General features: G+C 36.7%; 1 protein-coding gene across 9 annotated transcripts in view; it reads right to left on the bottom strand.

Moving 5' to 3' along the window:
* LOC107660755 (pleckstrin homology domain-containing family A member 6-like) overlaps positions 1 to 24,253 on the bottom strand; it is a 77,208-nt gene that overhangs the window by 37,036 nt on the left and 15,919 nt on the right. For all 9 annotated transcript variants that reach the window (XR_001631037.1, XM_016450169.1, XM_016450166.1 and 6 more), the window contains exons 2-5: positions 6,524 to 6,607; positions 4,714 to 4,846; positions 3,651 to 3,755; positions 3,400 to 3,472 (exon numbers count right to left, since the gene is read on the bottom strand). Coding sequence is in view for 8 of the 9 variants with exons in the window: in XM_016450166.1 (XP_016305652.1) it covers positions 3,400 to 3,472; positions 3,651 to 3,755; positions 4,714 to 4,846; positions 6,524 to 6,607 (395 nt within the window). In the remaining variant the exon portion in view is untranslated. The remainder of the gene's footprint in view (positions 1 to 3,399; positions 3,473 to 3,650; positions 3,756 to 4,713; positions 4,847 to 6,523; positions 6,608 to 24,253) is intronic.

The raw sequence follows: 24,253 nt of genomic DNA, 5'->3' as shown, positions 1-24,253 counted from the left end.
ATTTTTTTTTTTTTTTTTTTTTTTTTTTTTTTTAAGAATACTTTACTTGAAGACAAGACAAAATGATTACATATTACATTGTTATTAACTATTTTCTAGTTTTTTTTGTGGGGTTGTGTGTGTGTGTGTAGGGGGGGGGTGGAGACAGAAATTCATGCTTAACAAGAAGAAGGGTGGAAAGGAATCCACTGAAAGCCAGTGAACTAGCGTGTTGCTGTTGACATTACACTGACTGTGGCTGCAGAGAAGGGGCGGGACATGTGCTGAACATGCTGTCAGCTGACGTGCATCATCCACACCTGCAGGGCAACCTCTCATGTACTGACATGCCCAGTGCAAACCCACTCCTTTCCAAGAACATGCTATCTGCCTATGGAGTCTAAATTTAACCACAAAGAGCATGGGCGGGGCTTGGGTGACAGAAAGGTGTGAAGTGTTCCAGTATCTTGCAAACCCAAAATAGAATATCTGACATTCTTGTCAAAGAATTCATCTTCCTCAGGAATTATTAGTAAGATAATATTTCATAACACCATTCATTCTTCAATACACTGACCATATTTACTTCCCATCAGGGCAGTTCCTGATGGCATTAACTATTACGGACCCTGCATGTTTTCAAATAAGCACACACACACACACACACACACACACACACATATGAATAAATATATAAAGCATGGACATAATGTTGGTGCTCCTGGAATATAAATCAAGTCTGAAAGGTCTAAAACCCCAGATGTGGCCAGTGTCTGAAGAACTGAGCAGAACAGAACTCTGGGATTCAAATGAGAGAAGAACATGAAGGAACATCTGGATGAAGCTGCATACCAGCTATCCTAACACCTTCCTCTATCCCACAGTGCCTCTGGATAATGTTGATTCTCCATCCATGAGCTGTGACTGACCTTTGCGGCTAGTCTAAAAGAGACGGTCATGTATTCCCATCACACAGATCACAGACGAGAGCATGTGATGGATGTGTTTGGATAGTGTGGAACTATTCTCCACTAATTTACTTCACACTTAAAGGTGAAGTGTGTCATTTCTGCACCAAACTGAATTGCAAAAAATAAAAATGTCTTCCACTGGCCAGACAAACAGATAAACAGTGGAACATTTCATCCAAAACTCACATGACAGGTAGAGCAAATGTTGCTATGTCAAATCAAGGATACCTAAACAAACTGAATTGCTATAGAATGGAAACTGAATTGCTAAAATAGAATGTTAGCTATTTTTACCGTTTTCAGGGAATTCAGTTTTTTTTATTTTTTTTATTTTATTAGAACTTATACCGTATCTCAAACACACAAAACATTATCTAAACTTTTAAAATACTTTTAGTCTTAATATGTGACCCTGGACAACAAAACCAGTCTTAAGTCACTGGGGTATATTTGTTGCAATAGCCAAAAAAACATTGTATGGGTCAAAATTATCGATTTTTCTTTTATGCCAAAAATCATTAGGATATTAAGTAAAGATCATGTTCCATGAAGATATTTTGTAAATTTCCTGCCTTAAATATATCAAAACTTAATTTTTGATTAGAGTAATATGCATCGCTAAGAACTTCATTTGGACAACTTTAAAGGTGATTTTCTCAATATTTTGATTTTGTTTTGCTCCCTCAGATTCCAGATTTTCAAATAGTTGTATCTCGGCCAAATATTGTCCTATCCTAACAAACCATACATCAATGGAAAGTTTATTTATTCAGCTTTCAGACGATGTATAAATCTCAATTTAAAAAAATGGACCCTTATGACTGGTTTTGTGGTCCAGGGTCACATATAATTTATTTTCTTAGATCTCCAACATTACACACTCTTGAGGAATCCAGCTACACTTCATTAAAATCTTTCCAATAACAAGCTGATTATGCTGTATAAGCAAATTGAAATGTCATGTAAAAACATGTAATTATCCCAAAGCAAATCAAATGTAATTACTAATGTCTTGACTATTCCTTGGGTGGATGGCAACCACAAGTTGGATACTTCAGGTTTATGTAGAACTCAAGAGTGCTGTCATGACAACATCACAGTGTCCATGAGAGATAACAGACGTGACAAAACAAACATGTCTAAACATGAAATCCTCTTTTTCAGCACTAAATATAAACAAACTACTGATGTACAAGATAACCCTTTGAAAAAATGTCAGTGGCTGTACTGTGGTGCTTTCTAAGTATTCATATATACACTTACATTCAAAAGCCAGGGGTTGGGAAGATTTTTTAAATGGTTTTTAAGCTCACAAAGGCTGCGGTATTATTTATTTATAAAACAGTAATATTGTGAAATATTATTACTATTTCAAATAACTGATTTCTATTTCAATATACTTTAAAACGGCATTCATTCATTCCTGTGACGGCAAAGCTGAATTTCGGCTTCACATGATCCTTCAGAAATCATTCTCATATGTTACCCTGGACCACAAAACCAGTCATAAGGGTCAATTTTTCGAATTTGAGATTTATACATCATCTGAAAGCTAAATAAATAAGCTTTCCATTGATGTATGGTTTGTTAGGATAGGACAATATACAACTATTTGAAAATCTGGAATCTGAGGGTACTAAAAAATCAAAATATTGAGAAAATCGCCTTTAAAGTTGTCCAAATGAAGTTCTTAGCAACGCATATTACTAATCAAAAATTAAGTTTTCATATATTTACAGTAGGAATATCTTCATAGAACTTTACTTAATATCCTGATTTTTGGCATAAAAGAAAAATCAATAATTTTGACCCATACAGTGTATTTTTGATTATTGCTACAAATATACCCCAGCGACTTAAGACTGGTTTTGTGGTCCAGGCTCACATATGTTGATTTGCTGCTCAAGAAACATTTCTTATTATTATTAATGTTGAAAACCATTGTGCTACTTAATATTTTTGTGGAAACATGAATATTAGAAACCCAAATCTTTTGTATCATTGTCTTTACTGTCACTTTTAATCAATTTAATGTGTCCTTGCTGAATAAAAATATATTGACCCCAAACTTTTGAATGGTACTGTAGCATTTTCATGGTATTTCATTATTCTTCAAAAAAATACCATGCATTTACAGTGCTTCATAATACCACGGTACATTTTTCGTTTACACAACATAGATAATAGTTTCCTAAGGCCTTCATAGAGGATGTCCGCTTGTGCTAGACTGTCATTATAGATCTACTTTTATACTTCTCTTCTCCACTATTGGCAGCACACAGCCTGTGTGCTGAAGTAATGCCATGGGGTAAATTCAAATGTTTTACAGAACAAACTGGTTTGAAAAAAATATATTAAAATCATACAACGCTGAGCTCTTGGGAACTCACTAAATGTTTAACCTAATTCACAACTTATACATAAACCAGCATTTACATAAACAACTTACCTTTATAGTAGAAAAGACATCGATCTGTCAGCACGAACCAGCGCTTGTTCCACTGTTTCATACCACTGCTTGCCTACATAACAGAAAATGAGAAGAAGAAAAAAAATCAAGGCCTTGAAATTATATCTAAGTGTCAAGACGTTTTTGAAAGAGAGTGGCTTAAGTTCGGATTATGGAGTGATGGCTTTGGGCTGTGTGTGTGTTTTTTGTTTGTGTGGATGATGATGAGGTTTAAGGATGAGCAACAGTACCTGTTTGTGAAGCCAACCCTGCTGGGCCACCTCAGCGGTGGGGTTGCGCCGCATGGAGTTGGAGCGCTTCCCAAATGTGGCGGCTCTCTTGGGTGTGCGTGTGCCCTGGTGGGAGAGTCAGGGAGGAGTGTTTACATAATAACACTAACAGTAAACACACACACACACACACATTCTGGGTAATAGATGACAGTGGGAATGAATTACAGATGAAAGACATACACCTTAGCAAGACCAGTGTTGTTATTGTTAAATAAAACTATTTTTAATATTTGTAGTTTTTATTAATTGAAATCCAGCTGACATAAATAAAATTAGAAATGTTAGATGTTATTTCTAATCAGAAGTAACCAACTGAAAAAAAAGTTGAAGTATAAACATTATTAATACTGAAATGCAAATAAATTAAGGCTAAAATAAAAAAATTAATAAAAATAACAAAAGCACATTAAAAAATACAAAAATTAAAATAAAAAATATAAATATAAAATCTAATTCAAATAATACAAATAAAATAATAGTACAGTATATAAATAATATTAAAATTGCAAACACTGAGCAAGATAATCTATAATTGTAAAGAAAACGGTTTTATTTTAAAATTCAATAACAACAACAAACATTTTTTACAGTATTATTTATTAGTTAATAAAGATACAGCTGTTTATTGTTAGTTCATTAAATACTCTTCACAGATACAAGAAAAATATTTTATTTAAAATTAATATATTATAATAATAATTAATCAATTATAATAATAAAAATCATGAAAAATGCAAATATTACAGTATTTATTCATCTTTGTAAATGTTAGTTCATAAACATTAGTTTATGTTAGCTGAGGTCCATTAAATAATATTAATGGATACAAGAAGAATATTTTATTTCAAAATTAATTTTAATAATAATACAAATAATTACAAATTATTATTAACTATATCATTAATATTTACTATTATTATTACTACTACTACTACTACTACTATTAATAACAATAATAATAAAAATAATTATTATAATGTCTAGTTCTAGCAACTACTTAATTTACAGTAGCTGTACTGACCCGTGAGTAGTTCTGGGAGTCCGGGGGCGTCTCAGAAACCATGCTGAGATTGTTGCCGTTGCTGTTGGCTTCACTGGCTTTGTTCACGGGCCCCCTGCCACCCGTCTTGCCGTTCATTTCCGAATCAGAGCTCCTGTGAGCACACACACAAAGCCACTGAGCCATCCCAGCTTCTGATACCGTAACAAACTTCTCATCTGCCTGCGTTCAACGCACCAATGCAGAGGAATCATTTTCAAACCAATACACTGAGCGCAAACTGGTGAAAAACTGAGGGTTTATGGGAAGAAAGCACACAGGCATTCGGGGCGCAGCTATTTTTATTCCCAACTGGCACCATCGCAAAGGCCGCACCCCTGACTTTGCAGTTTAAAAACAGGCCGATGGTTCACAAAGAATGTGATTGGAGTGGCGAAGAGAGGAGGAAAGAGAAAGAGTTGTTGGTGGATGCAGGCCTGCAGTCCCAGGTCAATCATATTGATCTCCTTCCTGGGACACCCAGGCCCTCCCCAACAGCCTTCGATCCACCGATCAGCAAGACAGATGAATTTACAATCCCCTAGAGCCGCCCGGTGGCTAAAGCTTCCATCTTGGAAAGCTTGCTGTACTGCACGCTACCATCCGCAGTCAGTTTATAGCCATATGCAAGTCATTATAAGTCTCTGAAGCTAAGAACATCACATAAACATAAGGAACAGAGCATGAACACAGATCAAATGAGGACATAAAAACACACACAATCATAAGCGCAAAGTGGGAACACGTACACGACACTAACAATTACTACACTAGGACATGATTCCCACACTAGAAACATCTCTGCTAATTATCTAGGCTTTATTTCGCCATCGCTGCAAACAGCGGGTATGCTCCAGCAGCTTCCTGTGTCGTAGCAGGAAATTAATAAAATTCAGTTCTGAATGCATCTCGGTTTTAATGGCATTGCCCCTTATTAATGTGCTATTGGCTCTCGACTCAACATTACATCGATCCGAAGGAGAGTGGGATCTTGACAGAGGTAAGTGCATTTTCTTTGTCCAAGAGGAGCATTTTAGTAAATTTATAAAGGAAGTCAAGGAAATCCTGACACGTTTATCCTCCATATGTTATATGATGTAGTTCAAGACTAATTAATAAAATGCTTTCAGTGTAATTTATCCTGACAGTGCTGTTTGTTTGTATATATTTATGTTTCCGCAAGTCTACAATTACTGTATAGTGGCTATCACACAAAAAGGCAGACAAAACAGGGCTGGTCTGACAAGTAACTGTTTCCCTGTCTCCTCAAGAGCGTTCACACTGACATTTGCTGCAACAAAGAGACGGAAGTCATTCATTTTCAACGAGAGTTGATGATTTCCACCGACATGAGTGACAGTGACTGTTGGGAACACCATGTTTCTAGCAGCAAGTAAACTGATTTCTTGTCCAAATAAAATTACATTTCATTTTTACCTATGATACAGCTGATTTGAAATTTTGAATTTCACTAGAAAAGACCCCTATTCCTCGGCTGGGATCCTGTAGAGCCCTTTGAAACTTCAACCTGTTGGCCACCACTGAAGTCCATTATATGGAGAGAAATCCTGGAATGTTTTCCTCAAAAACCTTAATTACTTTGTGACTGAAGAAAGAAAGACATGAACATCTTGGATGACATGGGGGTGAGAAAAGTATCAGGAAATTTTTATTCTGGAAGTGAACTAATCCTTTATAGAAACAGATTCCCCCCCCCACCCCCAACAGACTTAACAAAGGCAGTATAAAATCAGCAGCATATTTACAAATGAATAAACAAAAGATCACTCACAGAAAGGGTTTCAAAGGTCTGTTCTCTTCTAGATGTGTCTGGATCACTTGCTGGTGTCCAGCTGTTCCGTTAGGGTCATTTTGACTGAAAAGAAAAAAAAAAAGCTGCTTAGGATTTCATTGACAAACACGTTTCAATCCATCCACAACAATATTTCAAAAACTGTGTCTGGAAGAATATCAAGCCAACAGCAGCTGGAACGTATTTTCCATTTGTTTAAGATGCTCCACAATTCATTATTGTGGCTTAAAACCTGTTTCACAGCAGGCACATCCCTTCTTTATTAATAATTCAGCATTACAACATCAGGTCCGATCAATACATGGCCACTTTCTTTGTAAGTCCATACGAGATAACTGCTGTGGAAATTAATGGCTGTCAGCTCTTGTGAAAGAGTGTGTTAAGTGTGGACAGCTTTGCGTTCAATGTCAAAATATCAACAAGAACAGTTCTAGCAGCATAACATGTCAGAGTTCTTACACACCTATTATATTGAGTCTATATTCAGAGAACACATGTCTTTTGTCCATATACAGTGCCTGAAGCCTGGAGTTCAACTTCCTGTCACACTTTCTCTGACCTCGGCTCGTGTGTACTCCCTGTGGATGTGCACTTGTAACTTGTCTCTCGGGTGTAAATCCTACAAGTGTTTGCATTGCTGCATGTCACTTTCCTGGCTATTGATTTTACTGAAACATGAATATTAGAAACCCAAATCTTTCTCCCTGAACAGGGAGCAAGCAAATACATTTTCTCCTTTTCTCTGTGAGGGTTTGGTTAACCTGTTTCACTCAGAGAGCCATGAATGCAGAGACATTCAAACTAACATTTGGAGGAGATCCAGGCCATAAGATACAATTTTAGTCATTCTACAGTTAGAGTAAAGTGAAATTTAAACTTGTTTTGCTTCAGGAACCAGATTTTACATTGGAAAAGTGCAGTGTTGTTATTGTGAACTAAAACTAAACTATTAAAATAGTTTTTGCTAATTTAAATAAAGCTGAAATAAAATAAAATTTAAATATAAGAAAAAGAAATGAAGAAATTGGAAAATTAGAAACTAGTTAGATAGTTAGAAAATATTTTATATAAATATACTATTAGAAAATAAGTTTACATTGTTAAGTATCAAAATTACTAACACTAAAACTGAAATAAAAATTTAATTTTGATAGAAATATTTGAAAATTAAGTCATACAAATAAAAAAAGACAAAAACACATAACAAAATTAATAAAATAACAAGTGGTGACCCAACACAGCACTAAAAATAATTGAGAATGAGAGAATGTTATACAAACAATCCATGTTTGCATCTGTCTAATTTAGCTAGCTAAATCAGCTAAAGCTAAAGGACACACAGCCTTGGACACCGACAGCAAACTATATAGTGTTTTCTTCTCCCTTATAAACGTTTATGAACATATTTAAAATGTTACTGTAATGATGCAGAATTATAGTATGTGGCTAATTGCATTTCATTATTTGCATAATTTAGCCATGGATTTTCCTTGTTGTCTTCAAGTCATGGTAAATGTAAATAAGTGAAGGCAATACATTTAATGCATTTAATATTATGACTGTCACATGACAATGATGATCAACTAGCTAGAGTTCAATCCATATTTAAACCAGACATCATTGCTAAGCTAACATGACCTAATGACCGCTGTAAGGCTTTTCACACTACGCTTAACCTGGGGTTAAAAAAAAGCTAACCCAGGGTTAAGGCCACTACGACCTTAAGTAAATAAATATTTCACATTTTGAAAGGGGGTTAGCAGCGCTTTTAACCCTGGGTTATGAAGTCCTGCTAAATGTTATGCTAACTTGATTCGAAGTGCTAAATGTCTACATTTACACAACTGGGAGATGTTTTTGTTCACAACAACATTAACTAAATTTGATTAGTTCTTGCAGTTGCTAGCTACTGTCTGAGCTAAAGACACACTACATGTATATTGTGAAGGTGCTAGCATTTTACGGCGAGTTAGTTAGCAACCAACAACCAATCTCAAACTTAACAATTCTTGTTGCATGAAATATTCATGTGCAGTTGCATAAACTTTTGTGCTCTGTTTAATTTCATTACCAGAGAAAAGTTTAAAACGTAGCCAACATTACTAGCGAATTTATGAGATGATAATTCCACATGAGTACAAGTCACATACTTCAATTTGTCCAATAATATTAACCTTATAAATATGCAAGTAAGAAACTTAACCCCAGAGTTTACACATCTGAAATCCTGACCCCAGATCAATGTGTTAACCAATGTCCATCAGTTAACAATTTCTTGGCTCTCCTAAAAAGACACTAGACTCGAGACCCTTATATTCATCTTGCTCTTGTTCTATCATTTCAGTTTGATGGTATTCCTACATACAGCAGACTTAACTCTTCAGTGTTGTTTAAGTAGGCCATAGAAGTGCACTCGAACAACATGCCAAATTCTTGGCATCAACCACTTAAGGACTACACAAACAGAACACAAACTGTGCAGTCTCTGTATACACAGACACACAACACACACGTGGCCTGATAGGTCGGGGACAAGAAACACAAGCCAAGAATACACTCATGCTGAAGGCATCTACCTCGACACCAAAAAGGTACATATATCAGAGCCCAGCGCTCCATATAACATCAGAGGACAAACGCTTAGATAAATCTAGCACAACAGCCCAGCCACCAAAATCAGGTTGAGGTGTGTGAGCGTACATGTGCGTGCTCCAATGTGGTTTTGCAACTGAGCACGCCTGCTCGTGTGTAACCTATAAACCTACATAGAGGCACCAGTCAAAGAGGCTCATAAACGTCGCTAATATGACTACTAATCAATGCTTGAGTCGTTAGCGAACAAGAAATGATTTAGCAGCATCAGAATGGAGCTTATAAAGGCATCAACACTGGAATCCAGGAAGGACACAAATGAGGTGTCAACGCAATTCAAACTTCAAGCGAATAAACCTCAATATCTTGTAAAGATAGTCCATGGGAAAGCCGGCACTGCATTGCAGTCCTGCCTGACCTCCAGCTCAGAGTTTCCCTTCACACCGCTGTCTGCCGCTATAAACTCGTTCCCAACATCCTGCCTTACCTACCTCACTCGCCGGTCCGCGCGGAACTTCAGCATTTTCCTCCGGATCAATCATATAAGTCAGTGGGATGAGGCCAGGTGGAGAGAATAGCAGTTTTGTGACGCCGACAACAGCGAGCCTGTATTGCAGGAGCTGTAGGGTGTTGGATACAATAATTGCTGTCCTCTTTTCTCTCCTTGAGCATGTGTGCTGTTGCCAGCCAGCTTCACACACACTCTCTCTCTCTTTCTCCCTCACTGGCTCAACCTCTATATCTCATTCTGGCTCTCTTGCCTTCTAGATCTGCTCGGCTCAGCTTATTTGGTTACTGGTTTCGTCCGACTCTCTCTCTCTCTTCCTCACAAACACACGTGGGGCCTCCTATCACAAATCAGATTGAGATGTAGATGCTACCCCCAAGCCAAACTGAGGTGAAGTCATGACCAGAACTCCCCTGGGATGTCCATCACAGCCTTGGCTGTGGTGAAGGGGAGTGGCCGAGACAAAAAACAAAAGATGTTATCCACTCAGGTAGACGGCTTTGCATCTGTACCAGCCCCTTGTCAAACCTTACCCAGAGACACACACATCACCTCCAAATAATTAGATCTGTATCTCACACTGAGACAAGCTCAGCATTAAAAGCTGAGTCAGACGTATTAAACTGTCACTTTGTCATATATACTCAATTCAGATTGAATTTAATTGTCTATGGACTAGGGTTGGGCCGATAGACGATGCCATGGTCCATCGCCGATGGCTGACAGACATCACGATGTTAACCTGACATTGGTGCTCAGGATCTGCAAATCATTCGCCATCATCCTATCAGACATTTCTCCTTACTCTGTGTATGTGGTAAGTGAACTTTCATGTACTGTAATGCAACAGGCTACCGCTAGCAAGCGGCTCACCTTTTAGTGGCTCCGTATAACGGTTATTTGTTTCACGCTTCGGGCACACCCCATCAACCTAGCAACCAACAAGAACACACTAGCAACTACTTTCCAACCTAACGACCATCCAAAACATTCTAGCAGGCATCTAACAACTACCCATCACCCTAGCAACCAACAAGAACACACTAGCAACTACTTTCCACCCTAGTGACCATCCAAAACATTCTAGCAGGCATCTAGCAACTACCCATCACCCTAGCAACAAACAAGAACACACTAGCAACTACTTTCCACCCTAGCGACCATCCAAAACATTCTAGCAGTCATCTAGCAACTACCCATCACCCTAGCAACCATCAAGAACACACTAGCAACTACTTTCCATCCTAGCGACCTTCCAAAACATCCTAGCAGACATCTAGCAACTACCCCTCACCCTAGCAACCATCAAGAACACACTAGCAACTACTTTCCACCCTAGCAACCATCCAAAACATTCTAGCAGGCATCTAGAAACTACCCATCACCCTAGCAACCATCAAGAACACCCTAGCAACTACTTTCCACCCTAGCAACCATCCAAAACATTCTAGCAGGCATCTAGAAACTACCCATCACCCTAGCAACCATCAAGAACACCCTAGCAACTACTTTCCACCCTAGCAACCATCCAAAACATTCTAGCAGGCATCTAGAAACTACCCATCACCCTAGCAACCATCAAGAACACCCTAGCAACTACTTTCCACCCTAGCAACCATCCAAAACATTCTAGCAGGCATCTAGAAACTACCCATCACCCTAGCAACCATCAAGAACACCCTAGCAACTACTTTCCACCCTAGCAACCATCCAAAACATTCTAGCAGGCATCTAGAAACTACCCATCACCCTAGCAACCATCAAGAACACACTAGCAACTACTTTCCATCCTAGCGACCATCCAAAACATCCTAGCAGACATCTAGCAACTACCCATCACCCTAGCAACCATCAAGAACACACTAGCAACTACTTTCCACCCAAGCAACCATCCAAAACATTCTAGCAGGCATCTAGAAACTACCCATCACCCTAGCAAACGCTCAGAAACCCCATCAACCATAAATCAACCACGTAGCAACCCCATCACATTCCCCATGATACCCTAGCAACCACTAAGAACATCCTAGTGACCACTTTACACTGTGGCAACCACCCACCACACTCTAGCATTGTGACAGTCGTTTTTATACAGTCAAGCACCACTTGACTAGTTATATCATAGTTTTGAAGTTAACTGTTTCTGTGCAGCTGAGATAAACAGAGCCCTTAGTGACTCTGGAAAGATTATTATTTAATATCTCTTCCATAGTGTATATCAAATCTGAACTTGATCAATAAGAAATTAATTGTATCCGTCCATGTAGATAAAAGAAGCCTGTGGCATCTGCTGAAGTCAGTCTTACACTTTGCCACAGCGAGGTGTGTCAGAGCTGTCAAATCCACTAAACACACAGCGGTCGTCCCAGTTCTTCTATCCGTGGGCCTCAATTATAAGTGGTCTCACCAGATGGTCTCCGTGCCGCATCCCCCGCTGTGGACAGACATGATAGGGACATGTGCAAATAGGAGGAGGCAGATTACCTGCCCCTCTGAAGGGATTACCTACATATTGATACCCCCTCCTCACCCTGGATTTCAAACCTTCATATCCATCTCTTGCTTTCTTTAAATTATGAGTTATGAATATTTTAACTGAACCCTTGAATATTTAAACTAACCCTCTAGATTTCACATTTAATCATTTGCATTCCAGCTAATCCGCGTTGTGTTTTGTAAGACGTCAGCATTCATTCCTCAGCTATTATCCTTTCTTAAACCTTGGATATAAAGAGCGCACATTCATTCAACACGAAGACAGAGTTGGTATGGAATGTACCATATAAGCTTGTAATGTGTCTGGTTTTTGCTGTACAGAATGACACGTGGCATGCCGAGTCTAAACAACACTTCCATTTGCTAACAATTTACCTGCTGCGTTTGTGCTGTTAAAAGAACATCTTTCTATGCTGTGAGAGCTACACACTCAAATTAAAAGCGACCTTGCGGTGAAAGAGTGAAGATCAGCCAGAGAGCCAGTTTGTCATCTGTGCTTGCGGGACTCAAATTATTCGTATGAGCGCTGTCTCCACGAAAAGCGCCCACTCAGAGATCATCTGGGAACACCACAGACAGACTTAAAACAATATGCGGTTTATGTTTTGTGCAGGGGTGGAATTATGATTATGGCTATGAATTATAATGTCTACTCATTTAGATTGGCAAGATGGAAATCTAACTGAGTGTTATTTTGTGAATAATGATTCATAAAATAATTTTTGCTGTCAACACTAGGATTTGATTTGACCAAAGGGGTGAGACCACTTTGAAAATATGGGATTTAATATCTAATTAAATGAAGAATCAGTAAAAATACGGAAACATTTTTAAATACTGAATTAAAAAAATGTCAATATTAATTTTAAAATACTCAAAACATGAGATTTAATGAAAAAAAAAACATATTATTATTTATAATTTAAAAGAAATAATTGTTAAAAATACAGAATACCAAATTAAAAATATTTAAATATTAATATTTAAAATACTCAAAATATGGGATTGAAAATATAATTTAAGAGTTTAAATGTTTTCTTTTTTTTTTCTTATTTTGCTTAAAATATTTGATTATTATTATTATTATTTCTAAAAATAATATTTTAGATTGTATTCTATTGTTAGGTGCATTGATCATGCAGGTTTTACACATGAGGTTTTACATAAAATTTATGGATCTTGAGTTCTGCTGTCATTAAAAAAATAAGAGAAAAAAAGACCCTAATTTTTTTAAATTCAAAATCATTTCTTCAAGAACTTTTTACTAAAATTGTCAGGCTGATAATATAATTTGCAACAAATTTATTTGCATTAAAATGAAAAACACAAAACAGAGTGATCTCAGACTTTCAGACTTCACTGTATTTCACCTGTATATGTCAGATTTGAGTATTTATTACAGATTTGTGCACTTAAGACATTTAAAACACACCCAGCTACACATTTGACAAGTTAACCCTGAACACCACCGCTGGTATTTCATGATCTACAGTGCTCCTGTAAAAGGAACCAGCGTGTTCTGGCTGCTGGTGTTCAGCACACTGACAGGTTTTCAGGTTTCAGCTGAGAGTAAAATCCAGCATTAGACCTGACAGTCTTGCTCCCCTACCATAGAAACAGAAACGAGAGGCATGGCACAGCGCTCTTAAGCTTCTCATCTTCCTGTCATATCACAGGCAGGTCTGAAAAAGCATATTCAACGCAAAAAAAGTAGAGTAGGGAACTTCCTGGAATCACACTGGCTCACTCACCTTCATTAAACCATAAAGGGAGGAGCAATTATGCGGACAAATGTGTCTGTGATGTCATCCTCCAGCACGTTATTAAAAAGATGCTAATTAGATGGAGGACTATGATGAATTGGACGTATGTGTACGTGCCTGTGCATATAAATGTGTGTATGCATGTGCTTTCATTCCTTCTGTCATCACTACGAGATGATGCAATCGCAAGCCCCTCCTCTGACCTAAGTCCAGCCAAGATGGTGGCGGCGTGCAACATCACAATTGCCACATCACAGTGACCACATCTTCACCGCCAGCATGCTTGCCAGAGGATGAGTGGGAAGAAAGGTGAGAGGGGGTTGGAGGGATGATAAGAGGGGAAAGAGGGAGTGTTGGGGGATGAATAATTAGACTTGAGTGCTGCATCCAATGAGCTTGCAGCAGCAGCATCGCACAGCGAACCACAAAGCGATGAGCTCAGTCTTGATCATTGGCTGTTTTCTGAAGCTCACAACAGCAACATTTCCGCTGAGTCTATTTCAATGATAAAGATGGAGCGAATGGCCTTCTAATGTTTGTCAATAGGCATAGAATAGGTACATACACGCAAACAGATATAATGCATGACTTAGACAAAATGAATCATTGATAATAATGATATGACATAGCTTTAAATCATTTTACACCGTATTTGTTGTCTTGGAGGTGAGAGAAAAAGTAAACGTGGTGTTTCAGCTGTTTTCCTAGCAACAGCAATCCTGAGATCGCACACACGTGTTCACACTCACATGCAATGACTCATCCCGCAATGAGGACGTCAGATATAGAGCTATTAAAGGAGGTACCACATACATTCACAGAAAATTACACCAGCTGGGATATATGTATAATGACAGAACATTTTTTGATAAAACGTAAGGCACATGATGAATTAAGGTAGGATAGAGTGCAAAAAAAACTAAAACATTATTTAACTTTGTAAATGCTATTATTTTGATTCTTACTTTTGTATCGTTTTCAAGTAATAATACTGAAATTTCAAGATAATTTTACTTGAAGCACAACATTACAAAACAAAAAATTCCAGAGAATATAACTTAATTAAAATACATTTTTTTTACCCCATTGGCACATTTTTTCTTGTTCTAAACATGCACTACTGAGAAAAAAAAATGTACAAAAGTTGTCACTGGGGCAGTACCTTTTCAAAATTTATTAATATGTACCATTTAGGTACTAATATACATGTTTTAGAGGTACAAAAGAGTCCTTTTGAAAAGGTACCACCCCAGTGACAGCTTTTGTACCTTTTTACATGAACCATCCCTTTAATGCTCAGTCAGTCCCCTTGCAATGAAAAGGTTTATGCTGCAAGCTATAAAGTAATGAAATCCTAAAGCTATACAATTTTCAATAAGCTCATCACTCAGACTTTATCACCAGTCTATTTGGTTTATTAATTTGATTGTTAGTAGTTTCACATAGCCTGCCACAGACTCAATAATTCATGAAGAATTAAACATGCGCACATAAACAACGGATAAATCACGTGGGTGAAACTGGCTCCGGTCCACAAAACACAAAGCTTACACGACAATTCGGTAAAAAGATTCACAGATCGGTCTTCATGAATATCCCTCCTGCTGTCCGGCAGACAGTAAATCTGTCAGACACGTCCTGATGACATCACCACTTTGAAGAGTAATTAGTGCCCAAAAGAGTCCTTTTGAAAAGGTACCACCCCAGTGACAGCTTTTGTACCTTTTTTTCTGAGAGTGTAAGATTTTTTTAATGTTTTGAAAATCTCTTATGCTCACCAAAGCATAGTTTTGAATAATAATTTCAATAAAAATACAGTAAAAACATAAGATTGTGAAATATTAATGCAACTTAAAATAACTTATCTATTTTAATATATTATATAAATATATGAATGATTATATCATATTATATTAATATTTACATGTGTTACATGATCCTTCAGAAATCATTCTAATATGCTGATTTGGTGCACAAGAATCATTTCTTAACATTATCAATATTGAAAACAGTTCAGCATTGCTGCTTAATATTTTTGTGAAAACCGTGATGCATATTTTTCAGGATTCTTTTTATGTATTATTATTTTAAATAAAAATCTTTTGTAACTTTATAAAATGTCTTTACTGTCACTTTTGATCAATTTAATACATATTTGTTGAATAAAAGTAGAAATTTACTTTAAAAAAAAAAAGGTATTTTTAACAATAGTGTACACTGAACAAAATTAAGAGAGGATAATGTTTAAAAAAGAAAAACAACCGGAAGAAAAATGTAATTCAAAACACATTCTCTGAAAACAGCTCTTATATGAGTTGAAAGGAAGACATTTTCTTTCAAGGTTGGGATATTAAAGCTTGGGGCTTTTGGGTACAAAAGACAAAAACTGTTGGGAAACTTATGTAACTTTGTTTTAAGAAAGTTTAGATATCTCTAAAGGAAAACAAAGCAAATACTGTGTTTTTTGCAGCGAAAAAAGTGTGGGTGATCCCAGAGCAGCGTATAAATTTGTTGTGAGTGGCAGTCTTCAGGGGGAGGCATCATGGAAACTGATACAGGGAGTTTCCCACTACTTCCCTTCATGTTCTTCAAAGCTAAGGTTACCTTTTTGAATTGCCAAGAGCTGCCCAGGCCTCGGTGCCTTCATCAAGTGAGATCTCATAGCACAGAGAAAGAGGAGAAAAGAAAGAGAGCGTGAACAAGAGAAAGGAAGGCAGCAGTAATAAAATAAAAGAGCAGAGGTGGGGAAATTTACCTGTGTCTAATTAATGATGGAGGCTGCAGTGAGTATTGATTGTTAAGACTCACCCAAATGGATCAATGAATACTGGTGGAAAAGGGCTGCTGACAAAGCTTTCTCTCAGGACTATCCTATTGAGTATTGTGCTCAGTGTGGCATGAGACCGTCCATTAAAATGCTTTTTCCTTAATGTAACAACATTTAATACCCGACTTCAAAGGAACAGTTCACCCAAACATGAAAATCAGTCATCATGTGCTCACCCTCATGTCGTGACAAACCCATATGCAGTTATTTTTTTGTGGAACATGAAAGTAAAACATTTTGAATGATCTTTACCCAACTCTTTACAAAATGACATATATGACTCCAGAAAGAGCTGCAATCAGTCCCCTTGCAATGAAAAGGTTTATGCTGCAAGCTATAAAGTAATGAAATCCTAAAGCTATACAATTTTCAATAAGCTCATCACTCAGACTTTATCACCAGTCTATTTGGTTTATTAATTTGATTGTTAGTAGTTTCACATAGCCTGCCACAGACTCAATAATTCATGAAGTATTAAACATGCGCACATAAACAACGGATAAATCACGTGGGTGAAACTGGCTCCGGTCCACAAAACACAAAGCTTACACGACAATTCGGTAAAAAGATTCACAGATCGGTCTTCATGAATATCCCTCCTGCTGTCCGGCAGACAGTAAATCTGTCAGACACGTCCTGATGACATCACCACTTTGAAGAGTAATTAGTGCCCATTATCAGGTTTGCTGGCCGAAGCTCAAATCCATCTCCCTCCCCTTCTTTCACATACTCTCTCTCTTTTTCTATTGGAAATATACACAGATGGGCATCGCTCTCTCCCTGACCAAGTCAAACAATACCTTCCAGAACATTGCTGAGCTATGCTTTCTTTGGTAACTGTGAGATTCATTGCTCAACAGTGCAGGTGGAACTGTGTGTGTTTACTTACGAAGAGACCTAGCAAATGTTCAGACTCTACACTGATATATGTGCATTCATGGTTCCAATTACACAAGCTGCTTTATGATAACACTAATCATTATGTAATTTATTTTAGTCAAATAATTGCGCCACATCACAGTGCTTCATTTAAACAAACAATAGGTGCCTCATTACAAAAGGAGGAAAGACAAACAGTCATACACACACACACCTCAAAAGGTCTGTAATTACAGTTAGGATTGTCAGAATGAATAAAGCAGGCCTTCACTGCCCTGTCTGAAGCAGAAATCAGTCAAGTGTTAATGGAGGTGAAGGTGCTACAGTAAAATCAGATCAAGGGGAGATCTGGGTAATCTAATTCCTCTGTTGGCAAAAATTCAACTCAGCTTTTATAACTGCTCTACGAGAGAATACTACCGTGTGTAGATTCATGGCCATACTAGGTTTTTCCCATATATACACTACCAATCTAAAGTTTGGGGTCAGTAAGATCTCTTGAAGTCTCTTATGCTCACCAAGACGTTGCATTTATTTGATGAAAAGAACACAGACAAACAGCAAGATTATGAAATATTATTACAATTTAAAATAATGGTTTTCTACTTCAACATATTTTTAAATATAATTTATTCCTGTGCCAAAACTTTCTGCAGCCATTAAAGTCTTCAGTGTCACATGATCCTTCAGAAATCACTGTTATTGTCCTCTTGCATTATTGACAAACAGTATTGTATAAAGCGCTATATAAATAAAGGTGATTTGGTGCTCAAGAAATATTTCATATTTTTATAAATTATGGAAAAATGTGTGCAGTTGTTATTTTATCAGGATGAATAGAACATTTAAAAGAACGGCATTTATTTGAGATAGAAATCTCTTGTAACATAAATGTTTTTACAGTCACTTTGGTCAATTTATGTGTCCTTGCTGAATAATAACACTGAATATTAAGTATTAGGTATTAGGCCAAAACAATGGTGTAGAAGACAAAACTTGAAAGTAAGACTTGAATATACTGTAAGTGTGCCTGTCTAAATTTTATTTCCTTTATCTTTGTTGTATATTTACAGTAATACCTGCATAAAACAATTTGTGACCAGTGCTGGCAAAATCAATCGCAATGAGCAAATTTTAAAAAATGAGTACTTTTTATGTTTACAATCTCCATTAAAAGACCTTCAAAATGACGTGATTTGTTGGAATTGACCAAAAAAATGACTGAGCTACACCTGAGGCCCGTTTCAGAAAGGAGGTTAAGTGAAAACTCTGTGTGTTTACCCTGAAAAGAGGGAAACTCTGGGTTTTTCGTTTCAGAATGAGTGGTATGTCAAACCTGAGAAAGCAGGGTAAGTCAACTCCGAGTTCAAGTTACAACTCAGAGTTGGTTGAACCTCTTTATTGAAACGGGCCCCTGTTTGAAGTCGACAGAGTCAGCAATGTCAATACTGAGAAAAATCAAGTTAAAATTTTCTGAAGGTTCCAAAGCAAAATCTCCTAGCAACGTTGCATCTTTTCCTCCACTTCTTTTCTCATTAATAATTACTATATTAATAATCACAATATAGCTATTTTTTATTTTATCTTTGTTATTAAAAACTTAGAACAAAGATGCAAATAAACATTAGAACAAATATAAGAAAGAAACAAATTAAATAGTGCATTACTTTTTTCATCTTACATCAAAACAGAAGGATTCAAGTAAGAAAAACAAATAGGCTAATCAAATGTAAAAATCACTTTAGTGTATTCATTACCAATAAACTGATTATTAAAACTAAAAGCAGTTCAGTCAAGAGCAGCGAGTGATTCCCTCTTTTCTTTTATTGTTAGATTAACATTAATGCGACAGACGGCTTATATATTAATACCTACTGTAAGCACGGATCTAATATAATGTTACACATCAGAATTTTTTCCCCAACAGTTTACCAAATGTTCACTTAAGACATAACGAATTATGTTTGCGTGAATACTCACCAAGACAGATATTTTGAAATTCTGTGTATGTGTATATCGGGATCACGCATCTTTATGTGCACACTTCGGATGTGTCAGTCATCGATTGTTTTGTTTACATCAGCATGGTTTTGAACATCACATTTCACTGGTTCAGACTCATGCCATCAAGATTTCGCTATGAATATTCACAAAACTGGAATGCTGCACTTTACAACTACAAGAAACTTGTGCTCACCAAAAAGGATTCATTAGCCTGTGCGCATTCCAACCCATTTTGCCATACAGCACGGGTCACATTTACAGTATTATCCTATTAGATCAAAGCAAGTTTAATATTATTGTCTGTAATTCAACTAACAACACAAAAAATCTGGACACAAGCAACATTTTAACACCATGTTATAAAAAAATAAATTCATAAAAAGGAATAATAATAATAGTAAAATAAATGTAAAATACAAAAAATGTAAAATAAAAACAGAAATAAAACTTAAAAAAAAAACTTACCTTACATTATGATACATAATATTGTAAGAAAAAGTCGAAAAAGAAAGATTAAGCAAAAATGTAACAGATTTGTTTTGGTAAAATGTTCTCATTAGTCCTCTTTGTAACCTCTTGTGAGTTGCAGGATCCTTCCACTTAACCAGGGTTCATCAAGGACCTTGTACACTCTTGAGACAAGAGATTAAGAATGAGGCCATATCCTTTTAAGGAACACAGGGGAGTTAGCAAATCCCCCAACCACAAGACATGGCTTAAGACTGAGACTGGGGTTAAGGCAAAAAATGAAAGTACACACACCACAACTTCATATAAAGAATGCGTCCTTTGACCTGCATCTCAGACAGACAAACACAATTGCATGGGGTGTCTGAAGTGCACATACAGAGCTCAGCAAGCTAGTTAATACTGGATTTAAATTAGATTTGTAAACCTGAAACATGTTGCCACAAAGGCAAGCAATCAATAAAAAACAATTCAGCTTGATCAAGCAATATTGTTGGGAAGCGCATGGTTCCTGTTCCCCAAGGTGACAGCTATGTGGTTGAGTGCAGTTTTTAAAATGCATTTGGGACCGAATGTAGTAAAGCAATGGTTTATTGAGTTTATAAAATGTCCCATTCCTTCCAAACTTTGATTGTAAGTAACTGCCCACTGTTGTTTTCAGAAAAACCCTTTTCATCTACAAGTCTGATGCTTGTAGTACTTGTAATCAGTAGGGGAGACTAGGGGCAATTGTAACACACTTAATTCCTCCAATCAGAAACAGGCTACAGTGATGACACTTAATCTGCACATGCTCACATAAATCCTAAGCACGCAAACAAAAAATCAGTTATAACTAAATGCACTGGGTGGCGCTGTGGAGCGTGTTAACAAGTTGGTTGCATTTGATCACAGAATGTCGTTGTCTGCCATGCGAAGTTTGGAATTTCTTTGATCAAAATGATCTTACTAAATGTAATTACTTTTGATCAAATTCAGGTAAGCGCAGCTGTACCCTGTAGGGATGTGCATCTCATGACTGAGGCCAATACGATACGCATCTCGATGCATAGCCAACGATACGAGGCCTGTTTCATAAAACAAGTTAACCAAATAAGCCAGGCTTATTTCAGTTAGTCTGACTCATTGTCAAATGATTTGGTTCCATAAAGCAAATTTAACATAGGTCTAGATCAAGCTTAGTCACTGTGGCAACTTATGCTGGGAAACTAACCTGGTCTAAAGCAGGCTAACTGTCAGGCTAAGTTAAGCTCCTCTACTGACCAATAGGAACATAATGATATTACCACTGTCTCACATACTATTATTTGACTTTTTTTTTTTTTTTTTACAGTTTATAGCCATGCAGCCTTTCTCTCTGGTTTTATTACAGCTCAACCTTTTATAGTTTGCAGAACAGATAGCAGAACATTAGAACATTACAATCTAAAATAGCTCTTAGAAACATTAAAATAACTAAATTAAAAGTTAAAATCACTGAATTAAAAATAAAAATAAATAAAGAAAATGACTACATTTGAACTGCTATAAGAAACACACATTAACTCATTTGAGCTTTTGAGCTTATAGTAATTAGTACTGTAGCCTACTAGCTTACATTTGATTTACCTATTACAATAGTCAAATTACAGTTACTGCTGTCATAAAAATACACTTTATATGTAGGTTTACAATTCTACAAAAGACACATTTAATGTCCAAAAACACATTTTTTAGCAAAATGTATATTTTACTCAGAATTATTGCGCTCCTATTCGACTGCGCTCAGTCTGTTTAGTGCGCATGCGCGCATCAGCCTCGCCCACTCCTGACAGCAAAATGGATATGTTAATGGAACCACTTTAGCCCCGATTGATTTGTTAGGTTATTTCAAGCCAAGTTTTGGACTTTAATCCCAGTTTTTCCTTGGGTCTCCGTGGTGTTGTGATGCGATGCACGCTTTTTAAACTGATGATCACATCGTTAACTTTTTATGCCGATGCACCGAGCGAATCGGGGAATCTTCCCATCCCTAGGACCCTGAGTGAGCCGAGAATAGAGCTTATCTGATAATGAAATTATTTTGAGACATTTGTTTCCTTTAAAGGGTTAGTTCACCCATCTTCGGAACACAAATTAAGATATTTTTGATGAATTCTGAGAGCTCTCTGACCCTCCCATACACAGCAATGTAATTACCATGATCAAGGTCCAGAGACGTAGCAAGGAGAACGGTAAAATAATCCATGTGACATCAGGGGTTCAACTGTAATTTTACGAAGCGACGAGAATACTTTTTGTACACAAAGAAAACAAAAATAACGACTTTATTCAACAATTCGTCTCCTCAGCGTCACCCTGGTGCCATTTTGGAGAGTATCCACTGAACGTAAACAGCGTATGCTATTCTGTGTCAGCTGCGTCACGCTGAAAGTCTTATCACTTTCTGACATGTCAAGAGTCCAATCGAGAATCCATCAAATTTTGACAGCAGCTTTTATATTTGGGTGGAGAGCAGAGCATTTGTCCTGAAAATTTACGGGTGTGAGTTCAGTTACAGAATGCAGTTGTGGCGCCTGTAAATAACCGTACTGTGTTTGAACGTAACCATATTAAGGACTCAAATACAGGACTGACAACCGTATTCTGCTGTTGCTTGAACGTGACCTTAGTCTCATATTTATGATCAAAAATGACTGTGTATTTTAAGTTGTTTCCACTGTTATTAAGAAAAATGTGAAAAAGTGAAAAAAGTGCAAAGTGAGCTTTAGCTTCCACTCTGCAAAATCACTTGGATATGCACCTAACAGTGCACATTTACCTAGTTCGAACATTTAAACTAACATTGTAATATGCTTTAAGTGTTTAATATCTATAGATTTTATGGTAACACTTTACAATAAGGTTCATTAGTTAACATTAGTTAACTACTTTAGTTAACATGAACTAAGCATGAACACTTCTACAGCATTTATTAATCTTAGCTAATGTTAATTTCAACATTTACTAATGCATTATTAAAATCAAAAGATGTGCTTGTTAACATTAATTAATGCACTGTGCATTAACATGAACTAACAATGAACAACTGTATTTTCATTAACTAACATTAACAAAGATTAATAAATACTGTAATAAATGTATTGTTCATTGTTTGTTCATGTTAGTTAATACATTAACTAACATAAACTAAATGGAACCTTATTGTAAAGTGTTACCAATGTTATTGTAGGGAAGTTGTGTTGATTTGAGAAGGCTAAATTGATCAAACGTGATCAACTCATTGTCTGGCGCTATCCGCTTGGTCGTCACTTTAAAAAAAAACTGAATTTAACAAACAAAAAAATGTTCCAAACATTTTTCTAAACTAACTTAAAGAAATGTGAAGAAATATAACCACTTTGCCATTTAAAACAAAACTGAACTATTTTAATGGCTGCAACAGCAGCTGTGTTATGGGGAAGAGAGAGAGAGAGAGAGAGAGAGAGAAAGACATGGGCTCCAGTTGGACTCGGTCCGAGAATTCTGATAAGCTGTCGGACAAGGGCCGGGCTAGGGCCTAGATTTGAGGCCCGTGCAGGGCTCTAGCACTAACTGTTAACATTAAAAACTGGTGATTTATTTACGCAGGACACTAACGTGCAGCCGTCTGTCTCTTCTGTTGACTAATCGCTTGAATTGATTATGAAATAATCAATTTTGAATACTAGAATAAATTATAGTTATGCTTCATTTATTCATTTTATCCAAATCTCACACATAATATATGTTTCCAGAGCTCTTTATGCTGTGGTGGGTTTTATGTAAACACATCTATAATAATTCACAGATAAGAATAGGAAATGTGCCCTGGTATTTGGTTAAAAAAGATTCAAATACACCCACGGCCTCAATCATTTTTTCACATAATTTCCTCCGTGCGCTTACACAAAGCATTATCACTCCAGAGCCGAGGCCAAATAGAAACTGCTGATAACATGTGGAAAAATAATTTGACTGTGAAGAAACTTAAATAAATTCAAAGCAGTTTAAAAGCACAACTTAAAGGGGTCATATGACGTTGCTAAAAAGAACATTATGTTGTGTATTTGGTGTAATGCAATGTGTTTATGCGATCTAAGGTTAAAAAAACACATTATTTTCCATATAATGTACATTATTGTTTCTCCTCTATGCCCCGCCTTTCTGAAACG

Source organism: Sinocyclocheilus anshuiensis, unplaced genomic scaffold (genome assembly GCF_001515605.1).
Source record: "Sinocyclocheilus anshuiensis isolate Anshui unplaced genomic scaffold, SAMN03320099.WGS_v1.1 scaffold2357, whole genome shotgun sequence".
NCBI lineage: Eukaryota > Metazoa > Chordata > Actinopteri > Cypriniformes > Cyprinidae > Sinocyclocheilus > Sinocyclocheilus anshuiensis.
Note: the sequence above shows the minus strand (reverse complement) of the source record. Positions and strands in the feature narration are given on the sequence as shown.